Source organism: Neolamprologus brichardi, chromosome 4 (assembly GCF_056152115.1).
Source record: "Neolamprologus brichardi isolate AB-2024 chromosome 4, ASM5615211v1, whole genome shotgun sequence".
Lineage (NCBI taxonomy): Eukaryota > Metazoa > Chordata > Actinopteri > Cichliformes > Cichlidae > Neolamprologus > Neolamprologus brichardi.
Window position 1 is genome coordinate 13,745,101 of NC_142107.1, and position 24,636 is coordinate 13,769,736.

At 40.1% G+C, this 24,636-nt stretch overlaps 1 protein-coding gene across 1 annotated transcript; it reads right to left on the reverse strand.

The window, feature by feature from the left end:
• Window positions 1-1,597: 1,597 nt before the first annotated feature.
• hs3st3b1a (heparan sulfate (glucosamine) 3-O-sulfotransferase 3B1a) lies at window positions 1,598-12,402 on the reverse strand. Its single transcript, XM_006791357.3, has 2 exons — window positions 11,609-12,402; window positions 1,598-3,408 (listed from the first exon to the last, which is right to left on the reverse strand). The coding sequence occupies exons 1-2, from the start codon at window positions 12,100-12,102 to the stop codon at window positions 2,790-2,792; spliced, it is 1,113 nt and encodes a 370-aa protein (XP_006791420.1). The 5' UTR covers window positions 12,103-12,402; the 3' UTR covers window positions 1,598-2,789.
• Window positions 12,403-24,636: the final 12,234 nt, after the last annotated feature.

The following is a 24,636-nucleotide window of genomic DNA, read 5'->3' on the forward strand; positions in this document are numbered from 1 at the left end:
AGCTTGCATGTTTTATCACGATCCCTGTATGGATTGTCTCCAGGTGCTCCAGCTGTCTACAAGAGAAGTGAATATGAGCGTAAATAGTTGTCTGACTTGTGGACCAACCAGGGTGTGCCGTGTTGTTTTACCTCATGTCAACTGGAATACACCCCAGTCTCCTCAAGGACCTCGAAAAGAGTAAACAGGTAGCTTACTCCCGTCTATAGAGGCAGCTGTCTCTGTAGATCGAGGCATCCACCAAGTACCTGAATTATTTTTAGTTCAAAGTCAGCCTGGTTTCTCTGTACATGCCTATTTCTCTCAGTTCCTCCTGTCAGATGTTTTGTTTGTTTCTAAGGCCACTTAAATGCACAATTTAGAATCTCGCAGGTGCAGAACTGAAAGCCAACAAGTCAGATGTTGACTGAATTAATCATCTGCAATGATTTCTGCATGTGTATGTTAAACATGTTAATCGACTCCTGCATGATTAACATCTTGGCACAATACGAAGACGTCTCATTGACATCCTAATGAGGGTACAGTTCATCCTACCGCCTCCACCCAAATTACAAATGTCTGTTCATATGTCCTCTAAACCAAACCTTCTGGTGTTGTGTAACACTTTTATTTCCATTCACTTTTGTTCAGCTTCTCTGATTCTATTCCCCAGTGGTAGCTGCCAAGTTGATATTTGAAGTCACTTAATTCTCATGGATGCCAGGTGTCTATTTTCCTTCATCCTAACCTTCAAACAACATCAGCCTTCCTTACAAGAGCCTGTAGGGATGTATGCTAACAGCAATTCCCCAGCTGGGAGCCTAGCAATTACAGCACCCCTCATCTATTCCTTTAATTGCAAAGGGAGCTGCTTCCTGGGCGATCAGACTCCTAGCCTGCCACCAGGGAGACTGGCTTCATCACTGCTGGGAGCCTCAGGTAAATGAGGGTGTTTTGCTGGAGAGTTAAATAAAGGTTGTTCGTTAATAGAGCGAGGTGATTCATACCTCTCTTGAACCATAACTTTAGCTCAGCGATTAGTTGTTCTGCTTGATGAATGGGTCACATTGTTTGAGACTAGTTCAAGGACAACACAGAATGCCTCAACAGGATATCTAAGTACGATAAAACATATTAACAGAAGGCTCTAAATATTTTCTGGAATAAAAAGCAATATGAAAAACAGACTGAATGCTATGCAATCGACAGCAGTATCATCTTTATGAACACTACAAAGTGCATGAGGGGGATCGCTCATATATATAAATTGACTCCTGAAGGCTCACCCAGGAACAAAAAAACAATCCGGTGCATTTCATAATAAGTCACTTCTGGCCTGATGAGAAACCTGACACTTAATGTGTTTGTGGGGGTCATGGCAACGAAATCCTCTTAGTGGTGGCAGTGGGAAGCCAAGACAGCTAACGTGCTAATTAGCCTGTTAGCGCAACAATGTGTAAAATGGTGATTAGACACAAGAGCACACTTTTGCCTGCAGAAAGCTGAAGCATTAATAACCCACGCTGCTACCCAACAAATAAAACACATTTATAGCACTATCCTATTTTTTTTCTAACCATCCAAGGATGCCAGAGACTGCATTGTTTGACTTTGATAAAACACACTTTCTTTATTTCTTCATTAAAGATGACAAGACTGCACCTTTTAATCAACATCTCATTTAAACCCAACTAATTTCAATGTTTTTAAAGCAAAGCATACAGTGAAATAGTGCCTCTACAACAACAACGTTGTAGCAAATCATTTTAGAATGACCCTGGATGATGTCGGAACTGCTGAATTGTAGAGGCTGAATAAAACTCAACCACAAATGAAACTTAGATGAGGAATTCTGAAAGGCTATATTGGTTTAGTTTCTTCTGAAAGTAAAGAAAATAAGTCCTTTTCACTCCAGCAGCTGATGTACTGTGGGAAAGGATATAATTAACACATCCACTATCAGATGCAGTAAGAAGCTGCACAGAGTGATCAATGAGAGCAATTTCAGTACAGATCAATAAACGTGAATGGCTCATATGACTTTTCATATAAATCATTTTCTATAGGCGTTATGAAATCTGGGAGGCAGCTCTTTGGAAAATGGATAAAAACATACAAAACAGATTTGACACGACTCTATTGGAACCCGATCAACATTCTTCTGTAGAGACAAAATAAATAGTGGTTAAGTCAAAATATTGCAGTGGAAATTTATATTCTCATATTAACTTGAATTTGGCTCAAAGGTTGACCATAAACTTGCTACCATTAATGGATCAATGTTTTATTGAGACGCTTGAGAGATCAAGACAATGCCATCACTCAGATCTAATTGACATGATGAGGAGCTATTACTTTATTGATCTACCTGGCAAGTTGCGCTGGATCAGCTGAGGCCTGTATCGACCTAACTAAGTGGGTCCACAGACCTCTGAGGGTCAGGCAAATGTTAAGGGGATATTACCAGTTTTGTTGTCAAGCTGGGTCTGAATTGGGTAAAAAGAAAGAAAAAGAAAGAAAAAGAAAACATAGTGACCCTGATTGTAATACCTGTAAAAACTGTGTGCTTTTAGGTCGAAAAAAAAATAGATTTTGTAGCTCGCGACAAATAAAAACATGAATAAACCTAGTTAGGCAGCTTAGTGAGTTAATATCATAACAATAAATTATCATAAAATAGACTTCTGATCTTTTTACACACCACCAAATACTGTACATAGACTGTAAAACAATAACTCCAGAGTGATATAATTATAACAAAAAGAAATTCCAGATAACCAGCGTGAGCCTGTCATCATTTTTTTTTCTTAGTCCCAACCAAAGTCATGACCAGTCATCTGGTAAAACTTGAAATTAAAGGGTTTATAAAAGTCTCTTAGCCTCTGAACCACCTCTGGGTCAATATTAGGATGGGTCCTGCCTTTGGTTTTACCCAAGCAATGTGGCCTACTGTTCCCCTCAGGTCTCTTAAGGCAGGGGAAGCCTTTTGCTGGGTTAAAGTGGAAATGCTTCTCTGTGACCACCCTCCTCAGCCCGAGAAAGTCCTGGACACGAGCCATCTCACCTGCAGGGTCGGTAATGAGACGCTCTCCGCTAACGAACAGCAGCTGCTCCATGGGAAAGTGCTGGAGCCAGCGCTCAAGGTGCTTGGCGTACATGCCAATTTGTACAGCGCTCCATGTGGTGTCGATCAGACCTGCCGAGGTGTTCTTCAGGGTCAGGCTCTCAAAAGAAGGGATGTCTGGCTTCTTGGAGCGGGTCTGAGTGTAGTCTGAGATGGCTCGCGTGACAGGATCCCGGACAACTACAATTAGCTTTGTGTCTTTAGACATGGCGTAGATTCGAGCAGGGACCTCCTTAGTAACGTAGTAGCTGGGGGTCTTTTCCATGGTCAGCTGGCCTTCTGATGACTTCGGCATTAATTCCCTGTAAAGAACAAACACAAAGAATTACATTTGCACTGCAGATGACATATTTTGCAAAAACCTACTCTACCATTTCCGCTGTATACTCTGTTTTCCTTTGTAGAGTTAACAGCTTACAAAAGTGCCAATCAAGGACGATGAGATTAGCGATGACACAATATCACTTCATGGCAGCTTTATAAACACTGTCAAAGAGAAGCTAGTCAGTCATCACCAAGAAGACAGGGTTAGAAATCTTGAGCTGCATTAACAAAGCCTGTGACAGTGCATGACGTGACAAGGACTGGCAGGTAAAGCAGAAGTCCTATCAATCTTCAGTAACTGTGTGGAGAAAAAAATACACAGTTCCACATTCCGAGTACAAACTGTAAAGGAAGACATCCACCCTCGTGTCCCTCTTGTACCTGCATTAAACATCTAATGACCTAAATCATCTCACAATCATCACACTGAAATATTCCTCAGACTCATTACGTTATACTTAAAAATGCTGGTTTAGCTATGAATAGGCAGCATTATGCACTTTAATGGCATGCACCTTTCTCCTAATATCAGTATTTTTGTGAGAAATGTGACAATTTGATGAAGCTTTGCATTCCTTTGGAAATATGCTTGGAACCTGTCTGTTCCCATTACTGCATATTCTTCTTAACCCTGGATGGCTCGGGTTGATCATAATATAGCCTGTTAACTGCAGCCCTCACTGGATAATGGCTCAAGTGAGCCAAGGGGGATTAGGACTAAGCCAAACACGCAGCAGCATTAGAGGCTGGTTGGCTGCCTGTTGGCGAGCTGGGTGGTTGGCTTGTCTCTAGAGAGAGGGGGAGAGAGATATGTGGCTATTATGATGAGAATCACTGGTGAGCATTTTAAATACATGAAAAAACAAACAGTTACACAAAGTTTGGATACAACACCACATATTCCTATACAGCTGAGTTCAAGTAGGGAATGCAATTTTCATGCTGGGATCAAGTCAGGGAGTTGGTGATTCGACTCTTTTCCTCATCTGGTCCTCATCCATCACCAAAAACATGTAAATAAAAACAGAATGCAATGATTTAGAAATTATAGCATTCCAGTTTTACTTTACACAGCATCTCTCTTTTTTTTTTTTTTTTAGAAATTGCATTGCATGTTGAACTAACGTTTTGGTGCCCCGCAGCTCTTAATCAGAGTCTGAGATCTCATGCTGATCTGACAAATGACTTGAATCAAGAGCAGTGTGCACATATCTCTTCTTCTGACAAAGAAATGTTAAGCCATGGTATATTGCCTTGCGTTAACAAGCATCCCTTTCAATCAAACCTCATGTGGGTTTGCATTAGTCACAATGTAAATCTTCAGTTGCTACACTGCATGGTAATATTCTTAGGTTTTGATAGTGAACGGCTGATCTAAATCAAACAACAGGAAAGCAGGGAGTCATGTCATGTCATTAAAACAATTACCACAATTTCCAACCATCTGTTGGTTTAACAACAGCTTTCTTCGTGCAATTCTGCATCAGCAAACCAACAGAATATGGCAAGATTTTGCTCTTCACAGCACTGCGAGAAGAGAAGGCTTTAGCTACAAACATCACCCAAACGTTATTAGTGCAATTTATACAGACGAGGGGTTCTCTTCCTTATACAGTTTCTTCGCCTAATGTCACCTGCTCTTTCTTTCGTCTATAGAAGCTGTGGGTCTTACATATTTATAGTGTTTTTCCTCTCCCTGAGAACCTTAGCTACAGTTGAAGGTGATGGAAAACAACAGAGGAGAGAGATACAAAAAAATCTATACTGGAGCCCACTGCAATTATCTTCTCCATCTCTTGAATAAACACAAGTGCAGTGCCGTAGGCCCTTTGTCGAGTCCCGAATAGGCACAAAAACTCACTACCTATCAAACTTTCCACTTAGTCAATGAGAAAAACAACCTGCGTGATGAGGGCATGCATTATTCATCTTAGCACCGATAGAGAACAGGAGAACATCTCCAACTGAACGAGGTCTGAGAGCGAGTTGCCTTAGGGGGGGGCAGATGTAGCAAGCTTTCGTAATTTGTTCTGCTTAATAAACAATGTTGCCTGGAACCAATAGGTTTCAGTGCATCTATCAGTCAGCCATGCAAATGCATTGTCGTTTAGCATTGAGGCACACTGAGCCATAAGGTGCTGACTTTTACCCCTTCATGAATTTTTCATGGTTTTATTTGGCTATACAAAGCTAATAGCCAAATATATAACCATGGTGGCACGGTGTTTAGTTAGAATCCTGGGTTTGAATCCACCAACTGGCTGAGTTTGCACCTGTGGCTGTGTGGGTTTTCTCCAGGTATTCTAGCTTCCTCCCACAGTCCAAAGACAGGAAGTTAGTGGGATTAACTGGTTATTCTAAATTGAATGTGTCTCTACTCTGAGTTGGCTTGTCCAAAGTGTGCCTTGCCTCCTGCCCTATGAATCAGGCATAGTTTCCAGCTTACCTATGACCCTGGTTGTACGTGTGAAACAAAATGGATTGCGTTTTCTGAGTCATGAAGCAAAAAAATAAAAACGCTTGTAATTGTCACGTTACAAACTAAATTGCATTTCAGACAAACCTCACTCAGAGCAATAGCAATGGGGAGATAAGGAGAGAGGAAGAGAGTAAATACAAGGATTAGATGGAATCAGGTGCATTGTCGGAGGATGGAGACTGCATGCCCCCACCCCTCTGTTCTGACGCCAAAGTTGTTGGCAGGCATTTTTAGATGCAGCGTCTGCATTTTCTTGCCTCAATAGCACAACCTACAGACAGACATTAATCTGGGATTGGTGGGTTGTGTAATGGGCCTCTGTTTTGTCTGCCGGGCAGTCAGGTGTGTCCATTTAACTGGCTGCCGGGGAGACAGGGTTTGTTTCTGGTGCCTTGTTTACATTCATTGCTATCAGGAAGCAGGTTCAAAGGTAGGAATTTACAACATTACTGCATGTAGCTTGGTGCTCAGCTGCTGGGTGATGTCCTCAGTAATGAGTTCAGTAAGGAACAAGTAGGGTGCAAAAAACTCCAGGAGGAGGCTTTTTTTTTTTGTATTCTGCAGTATCCTGCTTGACTGACTCTAATTGGCATCTATATTTCAGCTTTCTTAGATTCTAGTGACAAGGGACAGTGCTTGAAAAAAAAAAAAACCCTCAACGTTATCTAATGGCATGATGAGTTCTAATCTTACCCTGCAGCTCCAAGAGCAGTTGAGCTTCTGTGGGAAACATCCCTCTCCTCAAAGACAGGATGAGAGGTGTGGTATGCAGCCACTCGGAATAATCAGACCAGTGTACTAACACGCAAGGATTTCTCTAGCCATTGTGCGCCTTCTTTTCAAGTATCAAAAACATCGTCATTACACTTTAAATTTCCTTCTTATGGAGCCACAAATAACAGCTTTTGCATGTCCTTCATTATTACTGTCAGTATATGCAGAATTCAAGGCCACCTGGCTGCCTGGTGGAACCAGGCCTGTTTTAAAGAGAGGAGGAGGAGAAACAGGAGGAACGGCCATTCTGGTTTCTCTCACACAACTGCCAGCCTTCCTTTAACATCTAAGAATTCAGGCAATCCATTCTGTACAGAGCTTTTAATCTAGGTCTTGGTGCTCAAAAATGCAATTCAATAACATTCAGCTAATCGCTTAGCGTGCACTGTTTTTTTGTAATTATGACAACAGCTATAAAAACCTTTGTTGCTATCAGTGCATAGCAAGCCTGTATGGGTTACTCGCTACTGTCTTTACACACAGTAGATGAAAAGAGACAACAGTGTGAGCCATCAAATTTAAGGGGGTTTCACAGGAATGTGTTTGTGTCTGAATCTATGGATCAAAGTTCAGGGGGTGAACGGTCCTGCAACAGCAGCCAAGCTGAAGTGAACTAGTAGTCACTCAAATGCAAACAGCACTGACAAACACTCGCATAGTTGTGGATGTAAAAACTGTGACACAGATGTAACAGGGCCAGGAAAAACGAACTAATATGATCAAGCTTTAGTGTGCTAACTGTGAATAAGCACAAAGTTGCCGAGAGCTTACTGCACGTGGTTTTGCACAGCATTAATATATCGGAGCCTCGTTAGCTTAGCTTTGTATTGTTTTGAGCAGTAATGGAATAGAAATAGTGTACATTAAAAAGCTTAAATTGTGTTTTAGAGTTATTATAAAATAGAAAAGAAATGTTTTGTGTCTATGTTTCTGGCATATGTGATGTTTGGAACAATTAGACTATTTCTCACAGATGCATGGTGGTTTGAGAGGATCAGAAAACGAAAACAAGACTTCAAAGAAGAAAAACAAAGATGGCTGAGGCAGACTGGTTGTTTCTAAAGTTGCGCTGACGTTCTGTCAGGGAGTCTCTGCAGCAGAGTGAAAGACAGCTTCAGGAAACAACACATTTTCCCTGAAGAAACTACAAAAGAGAGAGATGAGGAAGTCAACAACTCATGGGGATATAATGGAGTGAACTTGTTTTGTTTCAGTGTTTCCAAAGTGCTGTAATAAGTGCTGTGGTTTGACAAATTGCCTCAAGCAAAAGCCCAGGGGGTTGTTGCAGCAAATTAAGCCTCCAATCTCTGGAATAGGGAGAGGATGCGCACATTACTAGTATCGACGATTTATAGGATTTATTCTAGGAATTGCTAGCAAACAAGAAGGTCTTTGTAGGAAATGAAGTTCTTAAAGTGCAAGGTTTCATGGTTTGCTGGGAAAACACCCCCCCAAAACTTCTTTTCTTGTGAGTGTGCTGACACATTAGTTTAAGCCGGGTGATACCTTCATCGAGAGCTGTCTCACTTAGACCAGTTCTCATGTGTCCTTGCAGCTAAAAGTGTTGAGTGAGCAAAAAGATACCAGTGGATTTAAATAAACCCGCTCCTGGGAAATGCAACTTTTCGCACAGAAAATCTGAAAGTCAACTTTCGGGCTAAAAAAGCTTAAGCGTAGTGTTTGAGTCTTTTCTTGGGCGAGTTCCAGTGAATGCTCTTCCTGATGAACTCCTGCTGGGCTTCCTCAAAGGGCACTTTCACCCTTTTGAGCACATTTGCATACAAAGTGAAGGCAGAGAAAACATGTTTCACACTAATTGTCTGCTCTTTTATTGTCAGGGTTAATGCAATCCTCGGGGGTTCTCCAACATCCCTTTTCATGGAGCTCCATCACGCAAAAGTAAGAAAGGACTCACTTTAAATTTACTGCCCTCTATCTGCCGCTGGGCTGCAGTAAGCTCCCCCGGGGCTCCGAGGAGGATTAGGCCCTGTTCTCCGACACCCTCCATGAGTTAGTAAGAAAGCTCTTCATTGTTCTATATTTGGAACCTCAAGAGGAAAAACATGATTACAGCAATTAAGTCACATCTATCGCACAGAGCCCAAAAGACCTTGATCAGAGCATTGAACAGAAGATAACCTGTCTATAAAGATATAGAGGAGGAAGTTAGAATCGTGCTAAAAAAGCCATTCCCACGGCTTTTGGGAGTTGCCTCCTGCGCTTTGTTCGAGTAAGCATGTGGTATTGTATGTCTGCTTCGCTTTTTCTGCCTTAGAGTGAAAATGCTATATTGTGGTTGGCCTCCTGCTGGGCGAGGGCCCCTCCTCTATGTGGGGCTCCAGAGGGATGGACACAACAGACCTCCAACAGAATGGAACACACCAATCACAGCAGATAAATGGTGCGGGCACAACTCAATGCCACCCCAGGAGCTGATAAGCCCACCCAGCAGAATGCACCTCTCCCCAAGCCACTGCTCACCATTAGTCGGGGGGCAATGAAGTGAAAGATATGGGCCAACAAGTCAGTGGATGCCTCTTTCTGGCTTGGTTAGTGTGGACACAGGATTGTCTGATGACTTTTTTTTTTCAGCAAAAGTTCAAATGCATTACAGAGTATACTTTTAAAGATCATCCAGCAACAATGCACTCTTCCTTAAAGGCAGCCGGAGGTTTTCTGAGCACCACTAAATGATCATTAAGGGCTGACTTGATGTCACAGGGCTGTGCTGCAAGGGGGTCAATTTGTGGCACAGCGATCTCACTGTGACAACTCAAGCCGAGTTGTTTTAATTAGCTGGATCACCTCTCTGAAAAAAGAAGAAGTCTTCATTATGCATTAAACATTCTCAAGATCAAACTGTTTCTCACAGCCACTAACTGTGTGTTTAGTGTGCATGTGTCACCGTGAACAAGAAGTAAGTATGCCTCACTTATCTGTAAAAGGTTTTTTTCTTGGACTTAATGAACATTAAATTCTATCCATCTTTAATGATGGCATTTCCTTTTCTTTAAGCCATCATCCATTCCAGACATGTGTTACTTGTAGATTAAAACCGCATGAAGACTAATAAGCGTTCAAGCGCAGGACGGTTTCATGTTATTTTTGAGGCTACAGTGATGGACAAAAGAATTTCTCCGTAGACTGATCATCCAAAAATGCCCTAAACCTGTCCGGAAATTCTCAAAGGAGCTTAGGCAAGAAGTCCTTTGAACAATGCTTCGCTTCCCCTATTGTAGCTCTATGAAGCCAGCTTTGAAACAGTGTCTACATCCTTTGACATTGCCTGTTAATCCCTGGGCTCAGTCAAATGGACACCTGAAGCAGCAGTATCTCCTATTATCTCTTGTTAACAATGTGGCTGCTCTGATGTAAAGCACTCAGTTCCAATCTACAGTATTTTCTTTTTCCACTAAGAGTAGTGCATTGTTATTGTGCAGCTGGGGTGCTAGTAAAGAGCTTGCATACAAGGACAACAGTTGCCATGAGAGAGAATACAGTAAAAATGTTGCCTTACAGTGTTGTTGCCTTATTCAGTGTTTAAGCAACCAAAGATCTGTGATGAGAGCCTCTGATCGACTGAGCTTCTGAAACAAATTACTCCAAATGAATCAACAGAAAGTTGAATCTCACTTCAGGAAGTTAGATGACAGTTTTATGTAACTTGCTGACTCCTAGCTACAAACCAAAGGCTATTACTCTGAACCGCATCCAGAATTCAGGTCAAGTCTAAATGGAAGCTCTGCATTATCATTTTCTCCCTGGTGCCTGCTCTCCTTTTTGGAAAGCCAGCGAAAGTCAAGATCCAAGGATAGATGTAGAAAAATTCCGGGAACTGTCAGTCAGGGTCAAGCAAACATGCACAAAATAATTGTCCTTTGTGTAAATCGACACAACTTGGAAAACCGGCCAAACAAAACTGCGCAAATGATAACAATTTCCCTTTATTAAAATGTGAATTCGTACTGTGTCACTTATTCAAGTGCTTAAAGCGCATTAAAGGTTTGACTTCACTGACAGTTGTTAAAACTGTAAAAGTTTGTCATTTATATGCTAAAAGCCTGAACCTGCTCTTCATGCTGGTAGATACAGAGATTATACAGTGCTGCAGATAACTCTATGACAGGAGGAAACAAATAACATCTCACCAGCAGTATTTATTTTGTGGATAAACCCCATGGTTGAGCTTCAGTCAGCTAAACAATGAACCTGCATGGCAATGAACCTGCATGGTGTTTCCTCCTTTCCACAATGGATATTTTACATTATATATTCCTCCTTCATGATTGGTAATCCGCATGACAAACTGTGAATGTGTTTAACTAGAGGCCATAATACACGACACACTCTACACTACATAATCTCAGTATGAGTGTTTGTATTTATTTATTTATTTAATTCATTTTTGTTAATATTCATAAAATAGAAATCTAGCAGCATCTCAGTGTTACTTGGTTTTCGCTGTGACAAATACACCGCGTAAAATTATTTTTCTTTTTTTTTTATGTAATCTCTTGGTTTCTTCTTCTTATCAACTTTCACACATAGCTCGATTATCAGAGCTGATGTTATGAGGCTACCTGTCAAAATAATTTACAGGCGTAACTTTTGGTTAAGTGAGGCTTTCAGGACATGAAAGGCTTTAGTAGAAATGTAAATATAACTGTGTCTTTAATAAGCCAGGGGAGAAGGTGGTTGTTAGGTTTTATGAAGATTGAAAATATGTTGATCAATCACAGCAATGTAAACCTCAATTATTGCGATACACTTGCAGACAACTGGAGATTTATGTCCACATAAGTAGCCCACGTTTCAATGAGCAAACAGCTTTTTGGAAAATGAGGCATGGCGTGTTTTTGTAGCGCTCGTGTGCGTGACTCGTGGGTTTTTAATACTGCACTGTGAGGATGAGTGAGCTAGTCTACCTGTACCACTCCAGTCCTTTATCGTAGTTGCGGTCGAAGAAGTGCGGCTCCGCTCCCACCGCTCGGATGTCCGGATGCAGGCGCAGAAACTCCAGCAGCGCCCGGGTGCCTCCTTTCTTCACTCCGATGATGATTGCCTGGGGCAACTTTTTACTTTCCGACTCATTGAGGGAACCTGACATGGCATTATCATCCAACGCTTTCGCCTCGCCTCTAATTTCATCCCACTCGTCTCCTCTGCTGTCCAACTCGTTCTCGTTATTTAGTAAGTCCCTGGACGCTCCTAAAGAGGAACCCTGGTTGTCAACTTCTGCGTGGTTTTCGCGTCTGTTCACCGATCCGTATGTAAGGTTTGGAACAGTGGAGCAGTAGCCAACACAGCAATATATCATATACACCCAAAGGGACAGCATTATGCAAAATACAAAGAGTTTGTTTTTCACGTGGGATGATGGCACAACATGTAGACTGTGTATAATCGGACTATATTCCATAGGACCGCCGTGACAAAGTTGTATTCCAGTTACTTTGCATTTTGACAAAGCTGCCTCACTCCTCTGCCATGGTTCTGCTCCTGGACAACCGCTGCGCAATTTCCCAAAACATAAATTAGCGCTTAGCCAACATGGGAAGTAAAACTGAACTGCATATGCTCATCTAATTCCACTTTAATACCTGTAAAAAAAAATACTTTAATTTAAAATAAAAACAAAAAAACTGAGCGGCAAAAAGCAATTCAAACAGATCACCAGTTGAGCGATATGCGCGTCAGGAACCAGCTTGCCTCCCATCACTGCCTCTGAGCGTCTGAGCGATCACTCTGAAGCACCAAGTTATTTTCGGGCGACAGCGTCAAGCAGAGAAATTATCACTTCCGATAAGCTTTTCAAAGTAAGCGTTGTCAAGTGGTAAAAGAAATCTATACATACGGTCTACACTCGCATGTTCACATTTTATCCATGATTTGTTTTTATTTAATACATTTTCCTTATATAGATTTTATGCATACACTACTTTAATACAACTGCAATCTATAGACAGTGGATCAGATTATAACTTTAAATCTATGGCAGGATATTATCCATAGGCAAATAATAATAATGATAATGATAATAAGTAGAAGAAGAAGAAGAAAAACCTATGTACTCACATTACAGCACACACTGATCATAATTTAGGCTGAAATTTACATTCATATGATAATATGTGCCACCCTTTGGTACTTGCTGTGATTTGTTCATCTTTATTACTAGAACAACATCGATTCAGGTTGTGCTTAAAAATATTACACACAATAATATATATATATATTTTTTTTTTTTTTTTTTTTTAAAAACACATTTCAAATTTTGCAAGAATTTTGACATTTTCTTTTTCTTTTGCTGTTTTTTCCCCTCCGTGCACATTAGAAGTCGGCCAGAAACCTCTTTTCTCTACCATATCACTTGACTTTTATTTTGAAAGTTCCGGGATTTTTCTTTCAGCCTTGGTCTACTTTGATGCAGGTGAAGCGCTGAATGTAGACTAAGCTAAAAAAAAAAAAAAAAAAAAAAAAAAAAAACCCTTACCAAAACGAACTTCAGCCTGGAGCGGATTGTCTCAACTTTATTAAAATCAAAATATGTCTTTTTAAAAAATAAATAAATACATAAATAAAATAATTTGTTATGAAAGAATGAAGCTGAAGTATTTATGATTATAATAACAGAGGAGGTCTCTCTTTGGTGTAAGGCACAATTTAATTTACATATCATCTAAATTCTCCTTCGTTAAACAGGTGGCTTACTTTAGCACAGGGAACCACCAAGGAAAGCAGTAGGTAATTCTTATTTGTATTTTAACTAAATAGAAATAGATCAAAAATGTTTTTATTTATTTATTTAAAAACAAGGGAATACTAATTACGCTATTATCTCATTTGCACATTTGACCCGTGTGATTTTTAAATACCTACTGATCAAATGGAAGCACATTACTACATACGTGTTTCTGTCAAGGGAGATCAAGCCATTTTATAACTTTAGAACTTACTGACACAAGCATACATCCAACTAACACCGTAAAAAACGTGTATTAAAGATCAGCTGTTTGTTGCCAGCCTCCCACATTTCTGTGCTATAACCGGTTCACGTGAGTCACCTTTAATTGGCCTCGTAATGATTCCTAACGGCCCTGCTAACGCCACAAAAATGTGAACGTGTAGTTCCACACAAACAAACGGTATCACGAACCATAAAAGTTAATCATTTACCCCTTAAGGGTGTGGGGGTGAGGCCACGGCAAGTCACGACAACGATGAAGATGTGTGATTGTAAATTTGGAAGCACAAAAGTTTGTTTCAGTGTGTTTGTGTTAGCACCTCCTTCTGGTGCAGGGTCAAAGGCCTCCAGTCCCACTGCACCCCTGAGCTAGCAGAGGATTAGCAAGATTACCCCAGAGCTGCCATGTCAGTCAGAGTTTCGCCAGAGACCACCCTCCCCCTTCATCTAAGCCCCTTATCTCATCTCTCAGACACTGCTATATATGATATGCGTGTGGTGTGCGGCTAACTGTGTGTGTGTTTTCTAATCCTAATAGTTGCACTTCCACAGGACACGGGCACAAGATAACCTGTTTGGGAAACTGTGTGCACCAAGGGGCTTGGTTGGAGCTATGCACTTGTGGTTTGCCCTTTCCACTTTGTGTACAGATCATGTTTATCTTTGCTCTGTGTACTTGTACCGCTGAGTGGAAGTTGAACTGTTGAGTTCAAGTATCGAAGCATCAGCAGTAAAGTTAAAGTCCAAAAAACGTGTTCATTTGACGTGCAAATGAAAGAAGGTAATGCTGTTTTCATGTGGATATGTCACTGAGACATTTTCCACATCCAGAGCTCACAAAATGGGAAAACTATCTAAGTAAGTATAACAATGAAAAACTACTACACTGCTGTCTTGAAAGAGATACAATGTGTTTATCTAACTTGGCTGAAGCCAAAGTTCTACTGACAAATTCAGTCTGTTTTTGCCAAGTGTAAACAGACTGGAACACTCATATGGATGAGCATCAGATAAACAGAATAAAAAGGGGATAAATTAGTTTTCTCATGTAATGTTCCCTGTCACAAATTGGCTCAAGGAGAGTGAGAACCAGGAGTTCACAGATGAAATGTACTTATAAAAAAGTGGAATTTATTAAAACTTTACCAAAACTTCAAAACATCAAATGTCAGTGGATGTGTGTCGTATGTGTTGTTGGGTTGTTGGAGGTACAAACACACAAGAAGGCCGATGCCTGGTGGATGGCAGAGAGAGGCCAGGGGCACGTTCAAACCTGAACACGGTGCACAGTGTTTTGTTTTGTTCCATTTTTTGGGGATGAATGAAATGCTTCCTTGAAAGGATGTGTGTAGTCACCGGTGGGCTTGGAAGCATGTGTGCTCTCATTTTGGTGGGTGTGCAAGAAAAGTTGTCCTATCACACAGCAATGCCTACATAAATCACACCACTCTGGTTAAATAAAATAATAATAATGTTTTGAATGCATTGACTTTAATAGGCTGGGAGACCCAGGTGTGCTACTTAAGCTCATGAACCTTTTATATTAGCCTCCAATCTATAAGCTAGGATCATAGGGGCACTGCAGTCCATACCAGATCAAGTATTGTTATATATGGAGGTGACAAAAGTTTGAATTAGTCCAAAAATTAACAGAAATTTCAGAAGTCATAGAATTTCGCCTTGTGTAATGCAGCCGCTTAGAGTTGACTTGAGTTGACTTGAGCCACATTTCAAGCCACTGGAAAAAATACTTAGCAGCTAATAATGAAAACGCCCACAGATTTAGTATATATCCTGTTTAGTATTTTATTTGATATTAATGTGATGTTAAGAGAGGATCTCTTATGTGCTCTTTTACAAACTCTAGCCACTTTGTTTTATGATGTTTGTGTATAAATGAATGTAGGCTGTACGTGTATTTATAAATGTGAAGGACCCGTGGGAGAAAAGCCAAGACTGAAGCTTGTGCCAAAGAGCCAAAGAAAAAAGGAAAGAAAGATCAGCATTAATATATAATGTATCAAGGCACTAGCTGCTCAAGAACACCCATATGTTTTAATATGATCAATACTACAGCATCTGTATAGATGTGTAGCCAGCTCACTGGTAATTTGACTGAAAGAGCTATAAAGATAAACTATTATCACATTGATCATTTATTTGCTTGTGATTGAGAAACACTGTAGAGCAGTTTTCAAAGAGGGCATAAGCCCTATTGTTAGCTTTTTCTAAGGCCTCCTTTTTGTCTCCATGCTGGGGGGATTGACAGACTTCAAAGTGGTGCACAGTTTTGGGAGGATGAAACCTAGAGTTAGAACAAAAGACACCTGAGGGAGGATACACACAGATGCACACAAATACACACACGAGCACAGAAGGTGCCCAAGCACGTTTTTTTGTTGTTGTTTTTTTCCGATTTCTATAAAAGTGTGTGTTAATTTGTTCCATCTGTCATCCTTCACAATAAACAATATCCAGCAGACACACACACACGCACTCTGCACTCTGTGTCACTTCACAAGGGTCGATGAAAAGCAAAGTGGACACACTAAAGGGAGCGCTTGACTTGTTCTACACATCCTGGACTGTGTTAACAGACTTCTATTCTGCAGCCTAAACAGATGACATAAACAGCACCCAGCTCATACATGAAAGCCAGACAGTCAAATAAAGACCTGTGTCTCAGCACACACTCCTACTCCAATCATGGGATTCAGTGTGTGTGTGTTAACCACTAAAATGTGTACTCTTGTTATAAACAAATGCAACCTTATCTTCCTTTTGTGTATTTGGGTTGCCAGTCTGCAATTATAATGCAATTAAGAAAAGCAGAAAGTTCAAATATAGAATCGTTTAACGTCGTGACTGTTCGCATTAGTGAAGAGTGCTGTTACTTTACTGCCAGGTGAAAAAAGAACCCTAAAGCTGAGTCTTATTAAACATCTGCCTGCACAATAGAACTTCAATGGCACTGCTTTATCCCGTGCTCGCTTATCACCTTGTCCTGTCAACGTCTTTTCAGAAACCTCTTTTCACCATCCTCGCAGTTGTGTGAAGAAAGAGGGAAGCAGGTGGAGACGTAAACCATGTGTGCTCTTGCGTGCGTGTTCACTTGTGCATCCTGTGTGCCGTCTATGGTGATATCTAATGTGTACATATAGACAAATACAAACATAAACATAAACACATGGCATTGCACAAGAGTCTCTACTGGAGCAACCTGCAGATGTCAGAGATCTGAGCCAATTAGAGGGTAAAGTCGACTGATGGATGATCTCATCCGGCACTCTGTCCTAGAAAAGGCAAATAACAGCGGGGATGACCGAGATCCTACACACGCAAAGCCTTCAATCTAATGACAGGGTTATTAGGTAAGCTGAGAGGCCGATCAAGACACTTCTCTGACTCCATTAGTCTTCCTTCAAGGTCTTTGACTCTAGCTAAGGCCATTTAAAATGTCTATAAATTGTCTGGAGCCGTGCTACAGACCATCTTATCTTCTCTTAAGGAAAAGCCACCGTAGCCTGAGCGGATTTCCTCACTTGATCCTGTAGAAAAAGTCTTATCCCATACTGATGTCCTCCTGGACATGGAAACAGCCTTGTGACAGGTTGGAAAGCTCAGGCAGGCTTAGATGTTCTGGCCCTGCCAAGTCCTGCACAAGCTAAAAATCCCATTATACGTTTAGCTTTTTTAATATTGGTCAGTGTGGCTATAATAACAGCAAAAAGATGCAGACGCATTTATGCTTTTTGCAATTTTTTGGAGAGTATATATAGAGTTAGCGGTGTATCTGGATGCAGTCGCTGTCTAATTTCTCCTCTTAGACAAATAAAAAACTAAAACATACATGGTGTATTTGTTCTGACCTCCTTTCACCCTATAAGGATGCTTCTTGTATTTTGCTGCACATAGACCACAGCCTTTTGTTTCACTGGTTTCTCCCAGTGGCACAAAAGGTAGAGTATTCAGTATAAGAAACAAGTCATCAACAATGAACTCACAAAGAAAAGGGTACTGAGAATATTTGAGTTCCTCTGGCAGCTGTTTCGCATGTATCAAAAAAGGCTGTGAATCATCTGTGTTGTTTGATGTTTTTTTTCTTTAATTTTCATTTTTCGGCAATATCCAGACGGTTACCAGTTCATTATCAAGTTTGCAGTATCTGTTATGATACAGTTTTAGCACCTCACTTTCAGATTTATTTTAAATAATATCAGATACATTTGCTTTCGCCTACCAGCTCGACATATCTTTGCTTCATGTTCATAAAAGTTAGAAATCTAAGCTGAGCTCAGGTTCTAACAGCCACTGAGAAAATGACCGTCATAGCCTGGAAAAGCCCACACAAACTATCCATCGGATAGTGTGTTCCAAAGTCTCTTAATGGTATATAAAGTGTGTTATTGACAGGCCTTTTAAGTGGAACTAAAGAGGTAAATTTCAAAATAGGGCTCACAGCACCTGAGTAAGTGAAAGGCTTGCTGTAGGTTATGATCTCTTACTGTCAGTTTTCTACTTGAGCCACATTAGCTGTGATCACCCATGATTCATCCATCAAGACTGAATTCTACCAGTCTTGGTTGGCATTTTCTTTTTAGTTCTTTTTTTAAAACCTTTATTTTCTTGTTTTAATTTTTGTTTTTATTACCACATTTTAAACATAAACCCCAGACAGTTCCAGACAATAAGGTTCTCACTTGATTATTTTAAACAAGGTGTAGGGACAGTACAGCGGTGCAGTGTTTGTCACGTTTACCTTTCTGTACGTAAGCATAATATGCTCAGTCATTTAATGTCCAAAGTGACTGGAACTGAGGTTAACATTTGCAGCTTCATAGTGTCAAGGCTTAGGACAGCAGCGAAAACAACTTTTCAGCTGTTATGTTATAGTCTGCTCAGTTGCCTGTATTATTTTTCCATCTTCGTGAGCAAAACAGGTTTGATTAAAAACAAAAACACAAATTTTTTGACAGTAATTGATGTTCCAGTGAGGACTGAATCAGGTGACCTTGAGCCATCTCTTAGGTATGCTGGGGGACTTCCCATGAAGCACTTCTTCTCCACTCCCATCTTTTAACTCCCCATGTGTTTATGCAGCACGCCAGTATGTCATTACATTTTTGTCATTTTTGCCTCTCTTTCACAGTTTGTGGTTTATCCTCTTTTCCTATGTTCTCTCTTTTGTTTGTGTGTGTTGTCCCTGACCTCGCAACCGTAACAGCATATGGCTGCCCCTCCCTCTTCCTGTTTAAAGGGAGTTCTTCATTTGCACTGTTTCCAAGTGATTGCTAAAGAAGAAAAGTCTGAACTTGGGGGATTTTTTAAAATCTACTATTGTAGGCTTTTACCATATGATCCCCGTATAAATACAGGTGAATTGAATTGAAATGTTATGAATCAAATGTTTAGATATTTAGAAAAATATATCCATCTCTTCGTTTCTTAGTTAATGTCATGGTACAATATTTTGGGTAAGAAGTGTGAGCTTTAATGTCTAACATTAGAAGAAGATTTCTAAAACAAAAGCTCTTATTTGCAGGAGACTGATACGGTGTATGATAAACTGAATGTTTACTAGTTAACAAGCTGGCTTATCGGCTGACTACCTTTGATATCTGAGTTTAAATAAAATGTAATTTATCTTGTTTAGGAATGCTTTCATTCAGAAATCTTATCATATTTTCACCTGCTGCTTCAGAGTGACTGTACTTGCATAACTTTAAAGAAAACAAAAAGTGACACATGGCAAGGAGAGACTGTGGAATGTGCATGGCTCTGAAGTAAATCCCTGAGACATTCATGCTGAGTATATTTGACCCTGATGACTGCTTTATCATAATGTACACAGATAAAAAAAAAACTTCAAAAGATAACACGACCTTGCTATTTGACCACTTCCATAAACAGATCCTACCAGCCAGAGAGCACAACTGACTGGTAGCGTTCAAAAGGTTGCAGTGAACGCTCATTGGCAATCGTGGCAACTAGATACCCTCAAGTCTAAGGTTTGCAGTGTCCCTTAGGGAGTATATCCTGGATGGAAATGTAGCCCATTATCTGAGCAGAGAACAGGTGCTTTCAACAAAGAAGCCTGCATCATTACAGTCCTGTGGGAAATTAGGGAAAATATCAAGGTCTAGGAATTTACGATGTGGCCTTTTGAAAGCAAAGCAGATCAGATGCCAGGGTTGTGAGTCAAAGTGGTGAAGCCAGTTATAAATAAGGGAGGAAAAACAAGGGAGGCTTTCTGTAAATTAAACTGGAAGTTCAGAGAGTTTTCTTAACCTGCACATCTCAGGTTTATGCATGCAGACATTATGAGTTATACTCAAAACTTATGTTGATTCTGCCATTTATGCTCTGTGATGAATTGTGTTTATTACCGTACTGAATAAACTTTATATGATAATGGAAAATGTGCAATTTTATTCTTTTTTAACTCAACATCCAAATTTTATTGATAAATAATATGTTATACTTGAGTTTTCATTAATCTCTCTAAATCATATGCACTTTTTAAAATTTTAGTTCAAAGCACAGACTCCATAAAACTGAACATACTGTCACACAGCTTCATAAGTCGTTTATTTTATTTCTGTGACTTCATTTTTTTATCTTTATTCTCAGCCAGTGTTTATTTTCCAATAAAGAAACATGGCATGTCAGCAGCGCTCTGAGGTCACAAGAAATTCAGGCTGGGGCCAAGACAAATTTCTCACTGAAGCTCCGTCTGGGTGGAGGTCCTCTAAAGACGCATTATGCTCAGCACCACATGTCCTTCCCTGTGCTTTTGTTTCAACATTCCAGTCATGCTTCATCTTTAGAGCTTCTTTTATCTCCCTCATCATTTTCCGATTAGGACTTCATATGGATCACACTTCGCATTTGTGGAGCATCTCTAAGAACTACTGTACCCAAAGCTTCCTCTTGCGGCCTCATGCCACCCGTGGTGCTGACTAAGTTCTGGTTTCCAACTGCAAGCTCATCAGAGCCTTCATCGAGGGCCTTGGCTCCTGTCAGACTGGACAGGTTCGCTTTGATCTGGGCTAAGATGACAAAGCTGTGTGGCTCCAGGGCTAAGCATTTGCAGTACTAAGCTATACATTTTGGGGTATTCAAAAACATCTTCCCCTCATAAAATTGATCGGATTTCAAATAATAGCTGTGCAAGAAAATTAGACAAGTATGTCGGATTTAACCACTGAAGCAGTGTGCATAAGTAAAATAATATCCCACAATCAATGAAAATCAATCACTGTCAAAAATGTTGCTTAAAATATTTTTTTTTAAAAATACCCTCTTTGATCCGTCTAGTTTCATAAAGTAAAGTTTAGCGTGCATGCAATCACTCCATTGAAAACATAACTCAGACATTCCCAGGGAAAGAATTAAATGCTACTTTTCTCTGAAATGCTGTGATTAGAGATGTACAAAGTAAATTTCGAATCTTCCAGTTGAACTTTTTATCCAGTCACGGATGTCTCTGTGGAGAGCCAGCTGAAATGAAGTAAAGCTTGTCTGTGGGCAAGCAGTCAACCCCCTGAGGAAGAGACAAGACAAACATGATAAGAGGCTGTCGGTAAAATTACAGACTTGAGGCAGCCCTTAATGGAGTTCAGCTCAGGGTTGAGAGAAATAAGGTCAGTCTGTCACCTAAGCTCTTCACCATGGATGATGCTTTCTACATTCCTGAAATCTCAGCAGGACAAAGAGGTTGTTTTTTACATTTGGTTCAGTCATTTGAAAACAAACCTGGGGAAAAAAGACAAACACGCAACCTTGATTCTGTTCAGCCATATGTCCGTAAAAACATTAATTTGAATAATATACTGATCCCGTCTTAACAAAGCATGAAGGAGTAGTGTGAGGCCAATACAAATACGGCATTAACAATCATGAACTCTCTCAGCGAGGCTAACCGCGCTCATTAGCATTGAATAAACACACCAGTGCCCTACAAATCTGTGCAGTGTATGTATATTTCATTGGGTTTTGACAGCCCGTTGAAAATTCAACCTCTTCCAGATTTACTGTACATACTAACTACAGTACGAAGTGTGGACAAACACCAAAAACATCTTTATTATAATATCTTTGTTAGATCGAGGTTTTTGAACTGTTTTGTCAAACATATACTCCAAACGTCCGACACTTCAACTCGGCTTCATGCTCTGCAAAAGAACACGAAATTTGTTTGCTCGCTGTACATTTTACTTTTCCCATGCTTTATGAGCAATCAGCTGTAATATCCCGACTGTAAATCTCTCTATCACTAGTGGCTGCCAGCACAGGGAGGAGTTGGCTTGTCCCTCAGGTTGCTCGCCTTGCATCATAAATCCTGAACCATCTGAGTTCAATCTGTCTTTCAGATCCATAAAATGCCAAGGCTGCCTCAAGGCCTTGGTTTCCATGTGTTGGTCTCATATCAAAAGTCTTCTGTGTCTGTGTGGGCGCGCGTATGTGAGTGATCTGCTGGGATAAATCTTTGTGTAAACGATGAACCAGCTCCACCTGCAACAATATCCAAGTGTGGCGTTACAGCTGCAGTCTCTCTCATAATAATGAGTAGGAAAATGCTCAAATTCTCTAAAACAGATCACTCTGTTAACGTTAAAATTTTGATTTATGACCTGTTCATATCTAAGCTGATAACAAGCTGCACACATAAACTTCACATGCCCCTCTGAAACTTTTCCTAACCTGCATTTTAAACATCTACTGCACATCTGAACCTGGACTGCTCCTTTACACACATGTAATAAGAAAATATAATAAGGGAGGGTAACAGTGGCCTCATGTTTCAGTTTACAGGCCTATAATGTGACATCTGCTCCTAAAACACCAGCATCACACAGGTACAGTAGTACAGCAGTACCACCTCACCCATGATTTCCAGTTCAGAGGTATACAATCCTGTTTGCAACCCTTCATTTCTTTATATTTTGCATAGTTTGCAAAAGCAATATTTGAAACCTTTATTCTTCAACACAGCCTGAGCTGTCTTAGGCAGCTTTCTTGTAATTTCTTTAAGTCGTCTTTAGGATTTGAAGTCCAGGCTTCTTGAAAGACATTTAAAGCTCTTCTCTGGATGTTTGCTGCTTTTTGGTTTGCTCTCTGGAGGAACCAATCCATGACTAACAATGCTCCATTGTGTGTTTTTCTGTCCTGCACCCAATCACCCTTTCACTGAGACCATTTTTGATAAGGCTTCATTGAACAGTAGACTGATCAAATGAAAGGCCAGATTCATCTCTCAGGTCCTGTGTCAGGTTTTTGCTGGATTTTTTTTCTCTCACTTTCCAATGCTGTTCATCTGCTGTGGATAGATTTTTAGGCCTGACACTTCTTCTTTCATCCTCCACTTGTTCAGTATCCTCAATTTTTTAGAGGACACGCTGCACAGCATGTGTCCTTAGCTATTGACGAATCACCTTGTTGGTACAAAAATACTATTTTCTGCTTGTCAAATTGCTTTATCTTTAGCACTTTTCAAAGATTCAGCTAAAGAATTGGAACAAATTGTGTGTGTGTGTGTGTGTGTGTGTGTGTGTGTGTGTGTGTGTGTGTGTGTGTGTGTGTGTGTGTGTGTGTGTGTAGGTGTGTGTGTGTAGGTGTGTGCGTGTGTGTGTGTGCCAAAAGGTGCAGTTTAAAATTGTTTCTTTGTGAATTTGTCTGTTTTGAGTAGACGCAACACTGGTTCAGCCCTTCAGCTGAATTATGCTAAAATGACTGATGGGAGCCTAACTGCATTTTTTCATATTTAATAGTGTGTTTGTGTAAATTTCATTTTCTGTAGTTCACAAGAACACCATAGTGAGTTAAACTGATTTCCTAATTCATTATTCTGAGCAGTATTTAGTGTCCATGTACAACTTAGTTATTTTTCAACAAGGTGGGATAATTATTATAATAAAATGTCATTTATTTGAGAGAGCCTCACAGTTTCCTTTTACCTCTCTGTCTCTCATCACCTCGCATCATTTTTAATCGTTTTGTAAGCGTTCAGGGTGAAACGTAGCACTGCCACGATGTTCATAAATAGCTTGGTGTCAAAGTAAAGAGCCTCTGTGAAGTTTAATAAATAGTCTGGTGAGGCTGTTTGTTAAGAAGTGCGGATTTATTTGAGGAGGAGCCGTCAAGAACGTCAGGCTAAGGCTTAATTCATTAGGATTTACAAGTGGCTTGCAGAACTATTACTCAAGACCAGTTTTTAAAAAATGACCAGAACGTTAGACTCTTTGGAAACATAGAAAAATGTTAAAATGAGGGATGACTCAAGACTTTTGCACAGTATTGTATTTAAAAAGTTCCACATATCAAACCCCTAAACAGAAAAGACAGACCAACATTTAGTGCATATTCAGGCTCTCTTTCAAGCAAAACCCAGCTTGCATTTCGTGTGCTTGCATGTATATACATGCAGACTCCAATAACAAATACATTCACAATACACCGCAGCTGCAACTCACCACACCCGAGCACAGTTATTGAGTTGGTATTAAAAAAAGGTTGACCAAGTGTACCATGCCAAAAACTTCCTGTAAAACACATCACTGAGCTTGCCACAGGCAAAGACCTGTCACTCTGGTGAACCACTAACTGTTCAAATAATAAAAGATGGTTTAAGTCCTTTTATATAATATTAGGTTGTTATAACTGGCAATTGGTTATGAAACTTACGCAATGATCAGTTTAGTAAAACAAAACGATAAGAGGGTAATGACTTAACAACTTTACAACTGCCAGGTGGCTTTAAATATTTTCTTTAAGAACAACTTTCTATTGTAGCCAAGATTTATTTTTATGTTAACTCACTCCGATAGCGTCTTTTACATCTTTAATTATTGTTGGTCTTCTATGTTTAACTTCTCATTTCTCATTATTTTTGTATCAAAGTGGAAATGCAATTCTCTGGAGAGGTTTTCTGCACAGATGAAAACCTCGAGTGCAACAGTTTTCATTAGTGCGCATGTGACTGTTTATTTC